The 14,699-nt window shown below is 40.1% G+C and overlaps 1 protein-coding gene across 2 annotated transcripts; it reads right to left on the reverse strand.

Moving 5' to 3' along the window:
- Positions 1-577: 577 nt before the first annotated feature.
- On the reverse strand, positions 578-14,483 carry rhoaa (ras homolog gene family, member Aa). Of its 2 annotated transcripts, none has more exons than XM_026153148.1 (5): positions 14,401-14,483; positions 10,291-10,446; positions 6,680-6,800; positions 6,456-6,586; positions 578-4,271 (listed from the first exon to the last, which is right to left on the reverse strand). In XM_026153148.1, the coding sequence occupies exons 2-5, from the start codon at positions 10,444-10,446 to the stop codon at positions 4,098-4,100; spliced, it is 582 nt and encodes a 193-aa protein (XP_026008933.1). In that variant the 5' UTR covers positions 14,401-14,483; the 3' UTR covers positions 578-4,097. The 2 variants fall into 2 exon arrangements, with proteins under 2 accessions (XP_026008933.1, XP_026008934.1); XM_026153149.1 differs by having other exon boundaries at positions 14,423-14,473.
- Between the last annotated feature and the right edge of the window lie 216 nt (positions 14,484-14,699).

Below are 14,699 nucleotides of genomic sequence, written 5' to 3' on the forward strand. Positions count from 1 at the left end.
AGTAAAGCACACATGGATATTTGCTGTGTAGGCGGGTGGTTTGTGGGATCCAGCACTGGTCACATAAACCTGACAGAGCGTGGAGCTGTGTTTGGTACAGCTGAAAAACTGTTTACACAGTGATATATACGACAATATACACATATAACACTCCAAAAGAAGAATGTTTTGAGATTCCGCACAGCAATAAAGTGGAACTTGCGAGTTCATCTTTATTTATTGGTGCTTTCTGTTGTAAAATCTTAACGAGTGTTCACTGGACCAGTCTTCATCACAGGTTTTTCTACAGTTGCTCGTGACACTTGCACAGTAACGAAGAACAACTTTGGACCAGTCCTTCTGCGAGGTGTTTCAGTTCATCAACAGTTATGGAATATCTTGATTATAAAATATCATCGCATCATGCTACACCACCTCATGTGGGTTAAGCACAGGCCTCCCTGATTTTTTTTTTTGAATAATTCTGATATTAATTTACATCCATGCTTTGGGTAATTTATCTTATTTCATCAAACTGTCCTAAGATTCAACTTGTGAATCGCTCGCTAGATCCAGTGCAAATAATCAGACTCATTGATTCAATTTATTGTTCCTTTAATGACTGTAAAGCCTCAGATGTACTTCCACTTGCATGCCCACTAGTGTCAGACTTTAAAGTAATGACTCCTCGGGGTCTCCAGTTGTCTGTGTCCACAATGGAATATATTTGAGGATGAAGAGATCAGGTGTCGATCCCAAAACATGCTTCCTCCACCATATGTCATTGTTGGGATGAGGTTTGATGTGCAGTGCATTGTTTTTGAAAAAACAGCAACAGTCATTTTATCTGCTGAACTGCTAAACTGTCAGGTTTTTAGAATGGCTTTCATAACCTTCTCCAGCCTCTCTGCATCTCTCTGCATCTAAAGCCCTTAAATGTGGGGCTCACACACACTTACATCATAAGTCTGCCAAGTGTTGGCCAGTAATTACACTGTGGTTTTTATGTTATTTTTCCTTTGTGAGGCAAAACTAGACTCATTGCTTATCTGGAATACTTGAATATTATAACAGTTGAATGTTTGCAGTATGGAGTTGGGATTAAACTTGGCTATTGATGAGGTTATAGCATCGATGGGGAATATGTTCCTGTTATACGTTTGCAGACACATGGACATCTACACAGACCATCATGCTCACCATCTTGAGCCAAGACTTGGACACTCTTAAGTGGGTAAGAGGACAAAACACATGAGAAGTGACACACACAGCAGATTTGGTCATTCTCAAATGTATTTCCTTTAGAAAACTTTACAAAAGACTACTGGATATAAAAGAATATTTTGCTTACAAATAACCAATCCTATAGAAGATCCTTGCATTTTGCATTTCAGAATTTGGACATTGTGTGTTTTTATATGACACAGACATTTGAAGCTATGTGCAAATAATACAAAAGTAAGCTGATGGAATATCCCATAGTTAAAATAGCATACAATGGAATGCAGAGCAGGAAAGAAAAACAAAACATATAGGTACACTATAAATGTTCAAACTTGTACTTAAATAATGAGTTACATATTAGCCTCACAACATGCTTTAAAGTAGCATAATGTAAATTTCCAGAGCCCTAATTCCATCAGTACAACACAAAGATATTAGAAGAGAAACACTGTTCTTTACCAAGTGTGTCCAGTCTTAAAAGCCTTCTAGTTACAGTCTAACTGTAGCACTGATGGAATTAGTGTTGTAGAAATTGTACATTATATTAACTCTTCAAGACAGCAGGTGAACAAGACCGGATCAGAAACATGGAGGTGTGGCATTAAAACTGGAACTGCTCGACTCGAACACAATCCTTTCTTCTATAAACATCCACTCCTCTGTGTCAGAGGTACACCGAGGCCTCTTTAATATCTGACAGTTAACAAAAACTCTGTTCAGGATCATTTGCCTTTGTTAGCGCTTCTATAGCCAACTACATACAGTGTTAGACAGTCCACATCAGTTTAATGACTTGAAAAACAAAATCGAGCAATCAAATTTTGAAAAGTTGTACAAAACACTGGTAATTTAATCTTACACACAAGGTTTGGCATCACACAAAGTCCTTGTTTTGAAAGAGAAGCGCAGACTTTTATTTTGAAAAACAAAAAGTCAGAAATGAACCACAGTCTATGACTACATCATACACAACTAATGTAATCATGCATTACTGTAATTTTATTGGAATACCTGTATTGGAGTAGAAAGGCCGATTTTTAGCACACAGTGTTCCAATGGCATGTTGTTACTAATTCAAGTTTATCATGTTAGAATGTTAATTCATTACATTTTTAAACTTTTAGCTAGCTGAGTAACTGAAACATCATCCTTTGTGTGTTCAACCATAATGTGCTATGAAAATGAACGCTATTGCATGCAGGAAACTGCCCAGAACATTGTACACAATATTATTCCCTTTATAGAACAGCCCAACTGAGCAGCAGGCCAAATACATGAGTCTGCTGTCTGAGAACAACACCTGTTAAACACTAAACAACAAGAGCTGAGAAGCAGATCAGGAATGCCTGCTTAAAAACAGTGGGGAAAAAAGAGACCACCTTATAAAATGAATAGATGGGTAAAGGTTTTGAATCCATTTTAAAATTATTTTGTTTTTAATTCTCTTAATGGTTTTGCCCCTGAGCTGCTTCACCCTTACATGCCGTCACATGCTCTTACATCAGCTAACCAGGTGCTTTTATAAATCCAAAGGAGACCCAGCTTCTGCAGCTTTGGCTCCCAAAATGTGGGATGAGCTGCCTCTGGAGGTCAGGCAGGCTCCATCCCTCACTGTTTTTAAAACCCGTTTAAAAACACAACTTTTAACTCACACACCTGGCTTTTAACCCAGTGAGAGTTGTCGTCTTCTTACCCTTTGTATGTACTTTTACTGATTTATTCTTTTGTTCTCTTATTTTCTGTACAGCACTTTGGTCAGCTGTTATGTTGTTTTTAAAGTGCTTTAGAAATAACGTGGGGAAAAAAGAACAGATGTTAGACAGAGGAAGTCAGGGAGAAAGTTTTATGAACAGATAAACCTAACAGAGGTATTTGGGTCAAAAAGAATATTTCTGAGACAAAGACTGAAGGATCGTGGAGGTGTGCCTGCCACCTGTCAAGTGGCACTTTGTAAAAGTTTTGGAGGTCTTTGGGGTGAAGTGGGAAATTCTGGGAAATTCAGGACAACATCGGATCCTGTGGATGCTGACTGACTGCAACAGCACAGTGAGCCATAGAATGACTAAACTATACAGAAGCAGCTGAGAACCCAGCACAGTCATTGGATCTCAGTCCACTCTCACCCACATTAAACTGGGAGCTTCTGGAAGAATGAACTAAAATGTCAGCAAACTGATGGTAGAATGCTGGAAAGACTCAATTATTTTTGCAAAAATCATTATTTCTAACTTTTTAATATCAATAATAAAGAATAAAAGTGTGATTTTTATTGAATTATTTAATTTGACATTTGGCAACTTGTACTTTTGAGCGGTAGTGTGGATTTTGAATGTGAACCTGCAGCGACAGGTTACTTCATCATCATAAAGGAGGAAATCAGGTCTGTATAGAGTTGGATGGTCATTGCAGAGAAATAAAGGAAATGACAAAAGTACAGACTAATAGGATGTTAACTGAAAGAAACGCCACAAGCCAAGTCCTCCAGAAACTTGTTCATATGGTACACAGCTGTGAATGTACTGAACACCTGGGATGGATCAGTTCTAAAGATGGGCTCGTGTACAGACCATCAGGCTGCAATTTAGAATAACGGAGACCACTTCATAGGTCTGGAAATCCCAACGCACCTCTTTAAGAGAGATGGTTCCTTCTTTCCATGTTCTCTTGATTTTAGGTTTGATGAATCCAAAGATATGATTACAGATTAAAGGCAGATTAAACCTTGGACATGAATGCTTACACTCCCCTTTTGACCTAGTTTGATTTTCTCCCTTATTCCTGAAAAGGACCCATTCAATTCTGCACAGCATGGTGACAACGTAGAAACAGGAGGAATGATTTTGTTGGCAAGGATCCTTTCCTCCTGTCCTCCCTAACCTGTGTAACTTGACACTCTATAGCAGAAGGCAGCCACTCTTTCTGCCTCGTTTCTTGGCCTGTAGCGCCGCCCTGGTGGCCATCTCAAACACCTCCCTCACACCATCCTTCGTCTTGGCTGAGCACTCCAAGTAACCAAAGGCATTGATCCGGTTGGCCATTTCTCTCGCCTCCTCTGACTTCACAGGTTCCTGTTTGGGAAGAACAAAACCATGAAGGAAAACCAGCTCAATCCAATGAAAAAGAAGAAGTGAAATCATTATTCGACCCTCTGTGGGATTTATACGTTTGCTCACTTAGAAGAAATGAACACACTCTAATGTTCATGGTAGATTAATTTTAATGGAGATCAGTAAGAGTAACCGAAGGTCCAGAAACAAAAACATAAAAGTAATCTTGATTTGTTTGTCATTGAGTGAAATAAGTCTTTGATCCCTCCCACAGATTGGCTGTGAGCACATTTAGCCCACAGATTACAATCAATCAATTCCAGACACTCCCCATCTGAACTCTTTACTGTAAATGTATAAAGCACACCTGTCCACAGTATGGTATATGCAGAAGCCTGTCTTAACTTTACCAGCAAATCATCAAGCATGCCGGAAGTAATTTCTGATGTGATCAACACGGTGGAGCTGCTCATGACCGAGTTCATGTTTGGACCTTTGATTTCTGTTTTGGGGGGTTTACAGGTTTTTTTTGAGGTGTGGACCTAAACTTTTGTTCAGCTGTAAAACAGCCTGTTTCCGTTTAAATGTTGTTTTCAAAAATAATTGTTTTGTCTCACTCCCATTTCTTCATGTTGCATATTGAAGCTCTACTTGGAACCTTGTTAAGATCCAACCATGCAAAATATGATTTTTTTGCTTTGTTGACAGCGCTGCAAACCCTTGGCCTTCTCTCAGTGAGCTTCATGATGTTGTCACCTGACATGGTTTCACTTCACAGGTGTGCCTGTCAGGGTTCATTTGTTGCCTTCTTAATGAGGTTGGGACCATCAGTTGTGTTGTGCAGCAGTCAGGTTGGTACACAGCTGACAGCCCTATTTGACAACTGTTAGAATTCATATTATGGCAAGAACCAATCAGCTAAGTAAAGAGAAACAACAGCCCATCATTACTTCAAGAACTGAAGGTCAGTCAGTCTGGAAAACTTTGATTGTGTCCCCGAGTGCAGTCGCAAGAACCAAACGCTATGATGAAACTGTCTCACATGAGGACGCCCCAGTCCTCTGCTGCTGAGGACACATTCATCCGAGTCACCAGCCTCAGAAATCACAAGTTAACAGCAGCTCAGATTAGAGCCCAGATACATGCCACACAGAGCTCCAGTAACAGACATCTCTCTACATGTTCAGAGGAGACTGTGTGAATCAGGCCTTTATGGTCAAACAGCTGCTAAGAAACCACGACTAAGGAAAAGCAACAAGCAGAAGAGATTTGTTTGGGCCAAGAAACACAAGGAATGGACATTAGACCAGTGGACATCTGTGCTTTGGTCTGATGAGTCAGAATTTGAGATGTTTGGTTCCACCCGTGACGCAGAAATGGTGAACAATGGTCTCTACATGCATGCACTGTGAAGCATGGAGGAGGAGACGTGATTGTGTCAGGGGGCTTTGCTGGTGACACTATTGGAGATTTATTCAAAACTAACGACACACTGAACCAGCAAGGCTACCACAGCATCCTGCAGCAACATGCCATCCCATCATTGATTTTTCAACAGCACAGTGACCCCAAACACACCTCCAGGCTGTGTCACGGCTGTTTGACCAAGAGAGTGATGGAGGCCTGGCCTCCACAGTCACCTGACCTAAACCCAGTGGAGATGGTTTGGGATGAGATGGAGCGCAGAGTGAAGGCAAAAGGACCAACAAGTGCTCATCATCTCTGGGAACTCCTTCAAGACTGTTGGAAACCATTTCAGGAGACGACCGCATGAAGCTCATGGAGAGAACGCCAAGAGTGTGCAAAGCAGGAATCAAAGCAAAGGGGCTGTTAGGAAGAATCTAAAATATCAAATATGTTTTCAGTTATTTCACACTTATGTGTTCATTCATAGTTTTGATGCCTTCAGTGAGAATCTACAATGTAAACAGTCATGAAAATAAAGAAAAACCATTGAATGAGAAACTGTGTCCAAACTTTTCACTTATATCACACTTTATATCAAAACAAAAGTTAGTAAATATATTTGTCTTCATTATCAGTGGCTGCAGCCCTATAAAAAAACCTAATGAATGTTAGTGGAAACTGTAGTAGACTAAAGGCTGACACACAAAAGTTATGGACATTTTTGTCATTAGTTATGTTAGTGTAGTGTTTGTGTGGTGGGATTAATATGAAACTGTATGAGTGCATGCCGTCACTGACCTGTTTCATTTTAGCCAACTCTCGGCGTGTGTGCTCATCATTTCGCAGGTCTTTCTTGTTTCCCACAAGAATAATGGGCACATTGGGACAGAAGTGCTTCACTTCTGGAGTCCACTTCTCCGGAATATTCTCTGCATCAGGTACAATGTGGACAAGGTAAACATGCAGCAGATATAAAAGAGTTTTTTCATTTTTTTTAATGAAACCAACAGAACCAGACTCACCTAAACTGTCAGGGCTGTCAATGGAAAAGCACATGAGGATGACATCTGTGTCTGGATATGACAGAGGCCGCAGTCGGTCATAGTCCTCCTGACCTGCTGTGTCCCACAAGGCCAGCTCCACCTGCAGGGGAGGGACTATAGTTAATTCCTACTACACACACCAATCCTGCTTAGGGTCCTCAAACACAGGCCCATTTTTATCATGTAACAGCATGCTATGAAGACAGGTGGATGGAAGCCATTCAGGCATGTATGTAAGTGCATGAGGTGTAAATCATTGATTAGTGTTCTAGCTTACACAGAGTCCTAAAATCGAGGGCATGAGCACTCGACTGATGAAGGTGCAGACAAACTTAAGGGGGCGACAGTAGAGAAGAAAAGAGCAGCACAACCCACCAACCTCTTGGTGACATCTGCCCCCAAGATCCTTGTTTGAGACATTCTCTCAAGATTAATGTGATCTACAAGTAATTTCTATACCGAGTAATGCATTGATAATTGTTTTGATTTTGCATTCATAGATAGTTTGGATGGACAGACCTCGCTCCAGTTTTACAACTGGGAGGGAAATGGATTCATTTTTGTTTGTTTTCTTGCTAAGCTGTAAAATTATGACCCGGCTCCAGATCATGTTTTGCTTGATCAGTCAATCCAAAGCGTGAGCTGCACAGATACTGCAGGTGAGATGCAGTATTACAGAAATTCAGTTTGAAAGGGTATGTACACGAGTATGTACAGTTAGATATAAACAGAGATTTAAAACTGGTAATAGGAGGTGGTTAGTTTGTGATGTGCCTCATTATGCTGAACTAGAGCTAGGCGATAGAACGATAACGATATGTATCGCGATATAACTTTTACTCGATAGAGAAATTAAGCTATCGCGATAGACTTCGCCGCTCTTGTCCTCTTAAAAAAAAAAAAAAAAAGGTCAGCCAATCCAAATTAGGTAGCGCAGAGCCGAACCAATCAGGGCCGCAGCGTCACGTCGCGTGACTTGTTACGTACAGCACAAGTGCCAAGCCGCACGTGTGTTTGTTTGGGAAGCAGCCAGCGGGTAATGGAGCCAGCGCATAATGGAGGAAATGAGTGTGCCGACTAGAAAAATCAACCGAGCGTGACCGAAGAGAAAACAGATGATGGTTCCAATGCCGGAGAGATTGTCGAACGGAAGAGCCATAGAAGTTCCGTAGTTTGAAGGTATTTCGGCTATTTCAAGTCTGACAAAAAACAGCAGCGTGCACTGTAAATTGTGCCGAAAGCAAGTCTGGAAATACAATAAACTGGTGCATGCGTCACACTGTGCGCCACGTTATTGTTTCGGTGAAATGAATTTCTACAATACTGTTACTGTTAATTCTACTCTCTGCAGTGTTTAAATGCTTACATATACACACAGTTACTGTCCCTCCACACATACTACTCGGCTCTGCTTCTATGCCCCAGCTTTGTTTACTTTTTCCCACCGAGGCTTCTAGACTTCTGATTGGCCAACATTTCTGCACGGTTAGGAATCTAGCGCCACCTGCTGCTTTGGCATGTTCATAGCAGCGTTTTCCTTCATTTCTGCCTTTATGTGTGGACGGGATTATTTTTTAAAACGGAAACGGAAAATCTCCGTTTTCAAAAATACCCGTGTACGTGTGGACGTAGCCTCAGTCTCTGACTGGAAGCGCTAATTCGTCATTCGGCTTTTGTCAGACTAAAGTAACTGTTAAAACTGTTTGAAAAGCTCAGCTATACAACAAGGAGAGATTGAGAATTTCCTTTTAGTTCTCAGTTTATTTGATACTGACAAAAGTTAGTCAGTTTTGTCTGTTCTTCTGTAAAACAAACTAAGATTTATTTTTAGAATTAATATTTTGTTTCTAAGTGGAATTGACAATTTAGTCTGTTTCGTTTGTTCTATTTTGAAACTTAAACGCTTTAGCGGCTGCCTTTTGTGTAGTTTGCAATATTTGCCTTTATTTATCTGAAAAAGTCTCATGTTCCTTAAGTACATCTACCCTGTTGAACTTATTATGGGAAATAAATATTTAAAAACAAGCTGCTGATTATTTCACATTTTACTTGTGAGCAATGGCACATTTAAATCTTACAAATATAGTTATTTGGCTTATATCGTGATAGATATCGTTATCGCCTGAAATGAAAAAAACATATCGTGATATGAAAAAATCTCATATCGCCCAGCTCTATGCTGAACTAAATTCATTGCTCTTGTATCGAAGTTTGACTGGCCTTAACACTTTGCATACAGCAGGTAAAATAAGTATCAAACAGGCCACCAATTTTCAAATTAAATATATTTCTAAAGTTGTTATTGACAGAAATTCCTACCAGATGTTGGTAACCATCCAATCCACACATACAAACAAGTCAAACCACTGATGTCCATAAATAATGTATATAATGTAAAATAAGCTCTTTTAGACCTTTGCAACCATACTGATGGAATGGGTTACAGGAGAATTTCTAAACTACTGAAGGATCCAGTAAGTACTGTTGGGGCCATGATCTGGAGGTGAAAAGAACATCATTTTACCATCAACGAGCCACGACCAGATGCTCCCCACAAGACTTCAGACAGAAGAGTGAAAAGAATTATCAGAAGAGTTGTCAAAGAGCCAAGGAGCACTTATGGAGCTACAGAAAGTTTGCTGAACAACATTTAAACAAGCCTGTGAAATACTGGGAAAGTTAGTCTGGTCAGATGATACCAAACTTGGTCTACACACCATGCTGGGAGGTCACAACATATCGCCTCACAAACACCATACCAACACTGAAAATTGGAGGTTGGAACATCATGGTGTGGGGATGTTTTTCAGCATACGGCACTGACACGCTTCATGTCATTGAAGGAAAGATGAATAGAAAAATGAAGCGAGACGTTCTTGATTAAATCTGCTGCCTTCTACCAGGATGAAGGTGGATATTTCAGCAAGACAACACTGTCAACGAACCTGTCAACTGGTTTCAAAGAAAGAAAATAAAGCTGTTGAAATGGTCCAGCCAGTCACCTGACCTGAACCCAACTGAAAATCTTTGGAAAGAACTAAAGGTCAGAGTTCATAGAAGGGGCCTATGTAACGTTCAGGACTTGAAGACTGTTTGTGTGGAAGAATGGACCAAAATCACACCTGAGCAATGCATGTGACTAATACTATCTATTAGTGGTAGACTGCCATGTTAAAATTATTTATTGTTAAGCTTTACTCAAGGTGTACTTAAAGTCAACTCTGAACTTATTAACCACAGAAATCATCCGTGTGGCTGCATTTTGTGCAGGTGGCTGACCAAAAAGTTAAAAGCAAATTTTGCAGTAATGAATATCACAACTCTATCAGCTATATCTATATTAACATTCATAAATCTATCCAAGATAGAGAAAATAATTAAAGCTAGTTTCAGCTTCAATATTAACATACATACATCAATCAATAGTTACAATATAATGTGCTATTTATGAAATTGGCTAGTGTTAAAGTACTTTAGATATGTCCCGTCTTAAAACTCTTAGCCTCACACATAGCACACACACTGCTATGCTACTGTGCTACAATAAATATAAAACAATCTGACATTTATTGTTAGAATGAACAGCTTACCTGTTTACCATCCACCTCAATATCTGCCACGTAGTTTTCAAACACTGTAGGCACATAGACCTCAGGGAACTGATCCTTGCTGAACACTATGAGGAGGCAAGTCTTGCCACAGGCTCCATCACCGACTATCACCAGTTTCTTTCTGATTGCCGCCATCTGAAAAAAGTCAAAGTACAGAATCCATCAGCCAAGCTAGAGATTAAAATTAACACAAAGGTTTATTGCCAAAGACAAACTTGTTAGGGAGAGTGGTTTGAGCTCTTGTGAAAACACAAAATCAGGGAAATAAGAAATCTGAAAAGGTGAGAAAATACTACGTAAAACTAAGAAGAAAATAATGTGTGCTTGGACAGAGCTGAAGCAAGGTCCCTAAAATGTTTGCACATTTCTCAACAATCACAAAATAACTTCAACTGTAATGTTTCATCACAGCTTATTTTGAACGTTAGGCAAAACAGTTCTAGCTTTTGTCAGTTGTGGTTATTTCCTGTCTTTGCAGGTAGAGTGCCTGATGAGGACATTATTAATATCCCTCTGTAACTAAACCAGACACAACTGTATCAGAGAGCCACTGCTTTGCCTGAAAATGGAATGCAGGGATCTGAAACACATTCTTTTCTATTGCTTGTGCCGCAAAATAACGGTTTCCTGCAGAGTGTGAGCACTCACACATGTCATGGTCAATCCTCAACAGTTGAGCTTTGAAAACCGTGCGTTGTGATGTATGTTTGTAACACCAAAAAAAAAGAAAAAAAAAGTGTACAGCTGCATGAAGTTCAACCACACAATGAATGAAAACATGGAAGAAAAGTTTATCCAAGTTTGAGAATTATATTCCAAAACATCCTTTAAGGGTCCCAAGGAGGAAAGTGGTGCTGAATCATATTTTCCCTAAATTAGGCACAACACAGGTTTGTTAAAAAAATAAAATAAAGAAGCTTGCTGTATCTAGGTAGGTGGACTAGTTTTTAAATACAGCAGGTAAAATAAGTATTGAACATGTCACCAGTTTTCAAAGGGAATATATTTGTAAAGGCGCTACTGACATAAAATTCTTCCCAGATGTTGGGAAACATCCAATCCTTTGTGGATCGGATGGTTCCCTGCAGGAAAAGACTTATCAGAAGTGTCGTCCAAGAGCCAAGGACCACCACAGAATTTGAAGAATGTTTGTGTTGAAGAATGGGCCCAACTCACACCTGAACAATGCATGTGACTAGTTTTTCCAGACAGGAGGCATATTGAGTCCCAACTTGACATCCTGCTATTATGCGTTCTGTATCTTAGCTGTTCCTAGGACTGCGCTCTTCTCCTGGAAAGAGGTCTCAGATGTTGTTCCTGGAATGTGCTGGATTCCAGGAACAACACTCACCAGGTTTTATCCTGGTACTATGTGTTTCACAGTTTCCAGGGTCCCTTTGCACAGTCTGTAACTTGGGTCCTGTCAGCTGTGACAGCCGCCTTTATGGATCTGGTGCTTAGATCCATAGAGGCATGTGCCATGATCACAGCCTCTGTGCTGTCCTGTAGGCCGGCCTCTTCTAGGAACTGGTAGGATTTCTTGATGTCATCCACTTCCTTCATCCTTCCTTCATCCGCAGGGGCTCAGTCATCCATACTTCCTCTTCCTCATCACTCTCCATCTTCAGCTGTCTTAGGCATTCTTGGAGCAGCTAAACTCAGGAGGTCATCTTCCTGATGTATTTCGAATGCGTTGTTTCATCAAAGATTGCAGTTCTGACACTTACTAATCCTCACCTTGCCTGTTTCCATTGCTTGCAGAGGCTCGAAGAGCTTGACTTCAGGTGAAGACCTGCAAGTACTGTGAGGAGTTCTTGTTATCAGTGACATATCTTCTACTGCGGCTACCTTACTAGTGGAGATGGGCATTAGATGAATAGTTGGCGATGTGTATTGATGGCTTGGATGTTACTCATTTTGGTCAGCTAGCTTCCAAGATCCGTAAAAAAAAAAAAAAAGTATTTATTTATTGACTGATTGATTCATTTGCCTATGAGTAAGTTTGCTAATAATGATGGAGCTAATAGAAGCAGTCAACAGAAATAAAAATAATAGCGCTGCTTTAACAGCACCCTCATTCATCTGTGAGCAAATGCCCCTTCCTCAGAGTGCGCCCAGATGCTTGTTGATGGAGCTGCAGAAGCTGGTGATAGCCTAGCATACTCAGCCGGATGGTGGACACGTACATGCTCATGTAAGTTAGCCGTGTTTGAGCACTATACGTCTGCACAAGCGGCACACCGCTTTGGTTACATCCTTAGGTTTACCTCTGTCATCTGGTTTAAAGCCAAAGAAATCCCAAATTGGCGACTTTATTTTTTTTTTTTAGTGCTGTCAGCGTTAACGTGCCATCATCACGACCAACGCGATGAACAATTAACTCATCTGGAGCGCAGACTGAATTAAAATCCCTGAAATGTCTCTATCAACGCATTTCAGCAGTTAGTCCAAAGTTTGTTCATTCTGCGCTCCAGATGGGTTGAGCGCATTCAAAATTTTAATCGCATTAATCGTGATGACCGCATTAGGGCTGACAGCCCTAATTTTGGGGGGAAATTAGTTTGTCCATGTTTGGCCTTCTTCTGTATTTTAAAACATGCAAATCAGTCCATGATTACATTGCTCTGCCCATCAAAAAGTCTGTGCATGTGCAAATATATCGCCCATTGTCAATTTTGGGAAGTTCACCACTGTTCCAAGTGTTCTTTATTTGTGGATAATGGCTCTCACTGTGGTGCCCTGGAGTCCCAAAACCTTAAAAATGGCTTTGTAAACATTTCCAGACAGATGTCAGTTACTTTGTTTCTCAACTCTTTTTGAGTTTCTTTAGACTTTGGCATGGTTTGTTACTTTTTGAGATCTTTTAGCCTACTTCACGTTGTGACACAGGTTGTATTTAAGCAATTTCTTGATTAAACTGGCCTGACAGTAATCAGGCCCTGTGGTGAGTGAAACTGAATTCAACTCAAGGGGGCCAATAACTTTCCCCCCACAGGGCCAGGGAGTTTGGTTTTTTTTTTTTTTCCTTGATAATTGAAATTATTAAAAACTAAATTTAATTTTTCAACTTTCCAAGTTATTTTGGACCAAGCTGCCTTTTTAGAAAAATGAATCTACTGAACTAATCTCTTACATAAATAATTATGAGTTTTGCTAAAAGCATTAGTGGACATCTTTTTATTACATATGACAACCATGTCAAAAATGAAACTTCTTATAGTATTTTTGGTGTGTGTGTGTGTGTGTGTGTGTGTGTGTGTGTGTGTGTGTGTGTGTGTGTGTGTGTGGCAATAACACTGAACACATCACTACACAATAAAGTACAGTTATGATAGTTAAGACCAAATTTCTGTCCTTTTGACTAAATATGGCACCCAATATAAATATGTTGGCTCACAAATGCCACAATTTGGCTTTTAAATTGTCTCGATAAACCCATTCAAGCGCTGTGACTCTTCTTTATCCAAAGCAGTAATTTCAGGATGTATTTCTGTGACATCACTATTTCCTGAAGGTTCAGACGTCCGCTCAAACGCAGTTCAGTAAAGGCAGACATATTTTGAGTACATCGATCTCCTAACTAACTTTACAGTTATACTATAAACGACTAGTCTTTTCTGTAAATACCTATAAGAACCATTAACTACTTCACAACAAGATAGTTTACCGTTATACACTGCTGAGAGTTTAAGCCTCGGTTATCTGGGGATTTTGTAATATTATGCTGATTTAGAACTTCACTTCCTTAATGATACGTGCCTCCGATGGAGGGGCACTTGTAACTCAGCTCAACGCTGGTGAAATGAAGTTACATAAAACTTGGCACGCTAATGTTTCCTCAGTTCTGAAGTAGCCCGTTGACCTCTTTAGGTCACCAGAGTGTCGGCTAACTTCTACCTAGCTGCAGTTTCCCTTTCGTCTACGGAAGCTAATCATTAGCTTGCTAACTTTGCTTACTTCTTCATGATAGCTGGCCTCTTGTCGACCTAAACACACACACTTTAGAGAAGGAAGCATATTACTTGATACCAGTTTCAACGCTAAGAATTTTAAAAAGCAAAGGGAGATTCTGAGCAATCAGAGTTTTACCTTTTTCCTGCGAGATACTCGCCTTTCTTTAGTTTTCCTGTCAGAACTAACAGTCCCGCCCCCGAAAGCGCTACGAGGATTGTCCCGGCCAAACCACATACTTTCAGCCAATAGGATACGTTGAAGTCATGAGTGAACGGCAACTTAGCCAACCAAAATAATATATTATGAAAAGTCATTGTTTAGCACTAACCGAGAGGCTGAAGGTTGTGCCCCTGAGTACAGCCTCCCAGGGATGTTCGTGTTTAGAGCGCAGTTGGTATATAAAGCATTTATCTATTAAATTATATGAAACAAGG

Source organism: Astatotilapia calliptera, chromosome 20 (genome assembly GCF_900246225.1).
Source record: "Astatotilapia calliptera chromosome 20, fAstCal1.2, whole genome shotgun sequence".
Classification (NCBI taxonomy): domain Eukaryota; kingdom Metazoa; phylum Chordata; class Actinopteri; order Cichliformes; family Cichlidae; genus Astatotilapia; species Astatotilapia calliptera.

Excerpts from the sequence above, each read along its gene's own strand:
- rhoaa (XM_026153148.1), bottom strand. The coding sequence starts at position 10,446 with ATGGCGGCAATCAGAAAGAAACTGGTGATAGTCGGTGATGGAGCCTGT. Across the intron at positions 6,801-10,290 it reads TTGAGGTGGATGGTAAACAG|GTGGAGCTGGCCTTGTGGGA; the intron begins GTAAGCTGTTCA and ends CCTCCCCTGCAG. Across the intron at positions 6,587-6,679 it reads TGACAGCCCTGACAGTTTAG|AGAATATTCCGGAGAAGTGG; the intron begins GTGAGTCTGGTT and ends TACCTGATGCAG.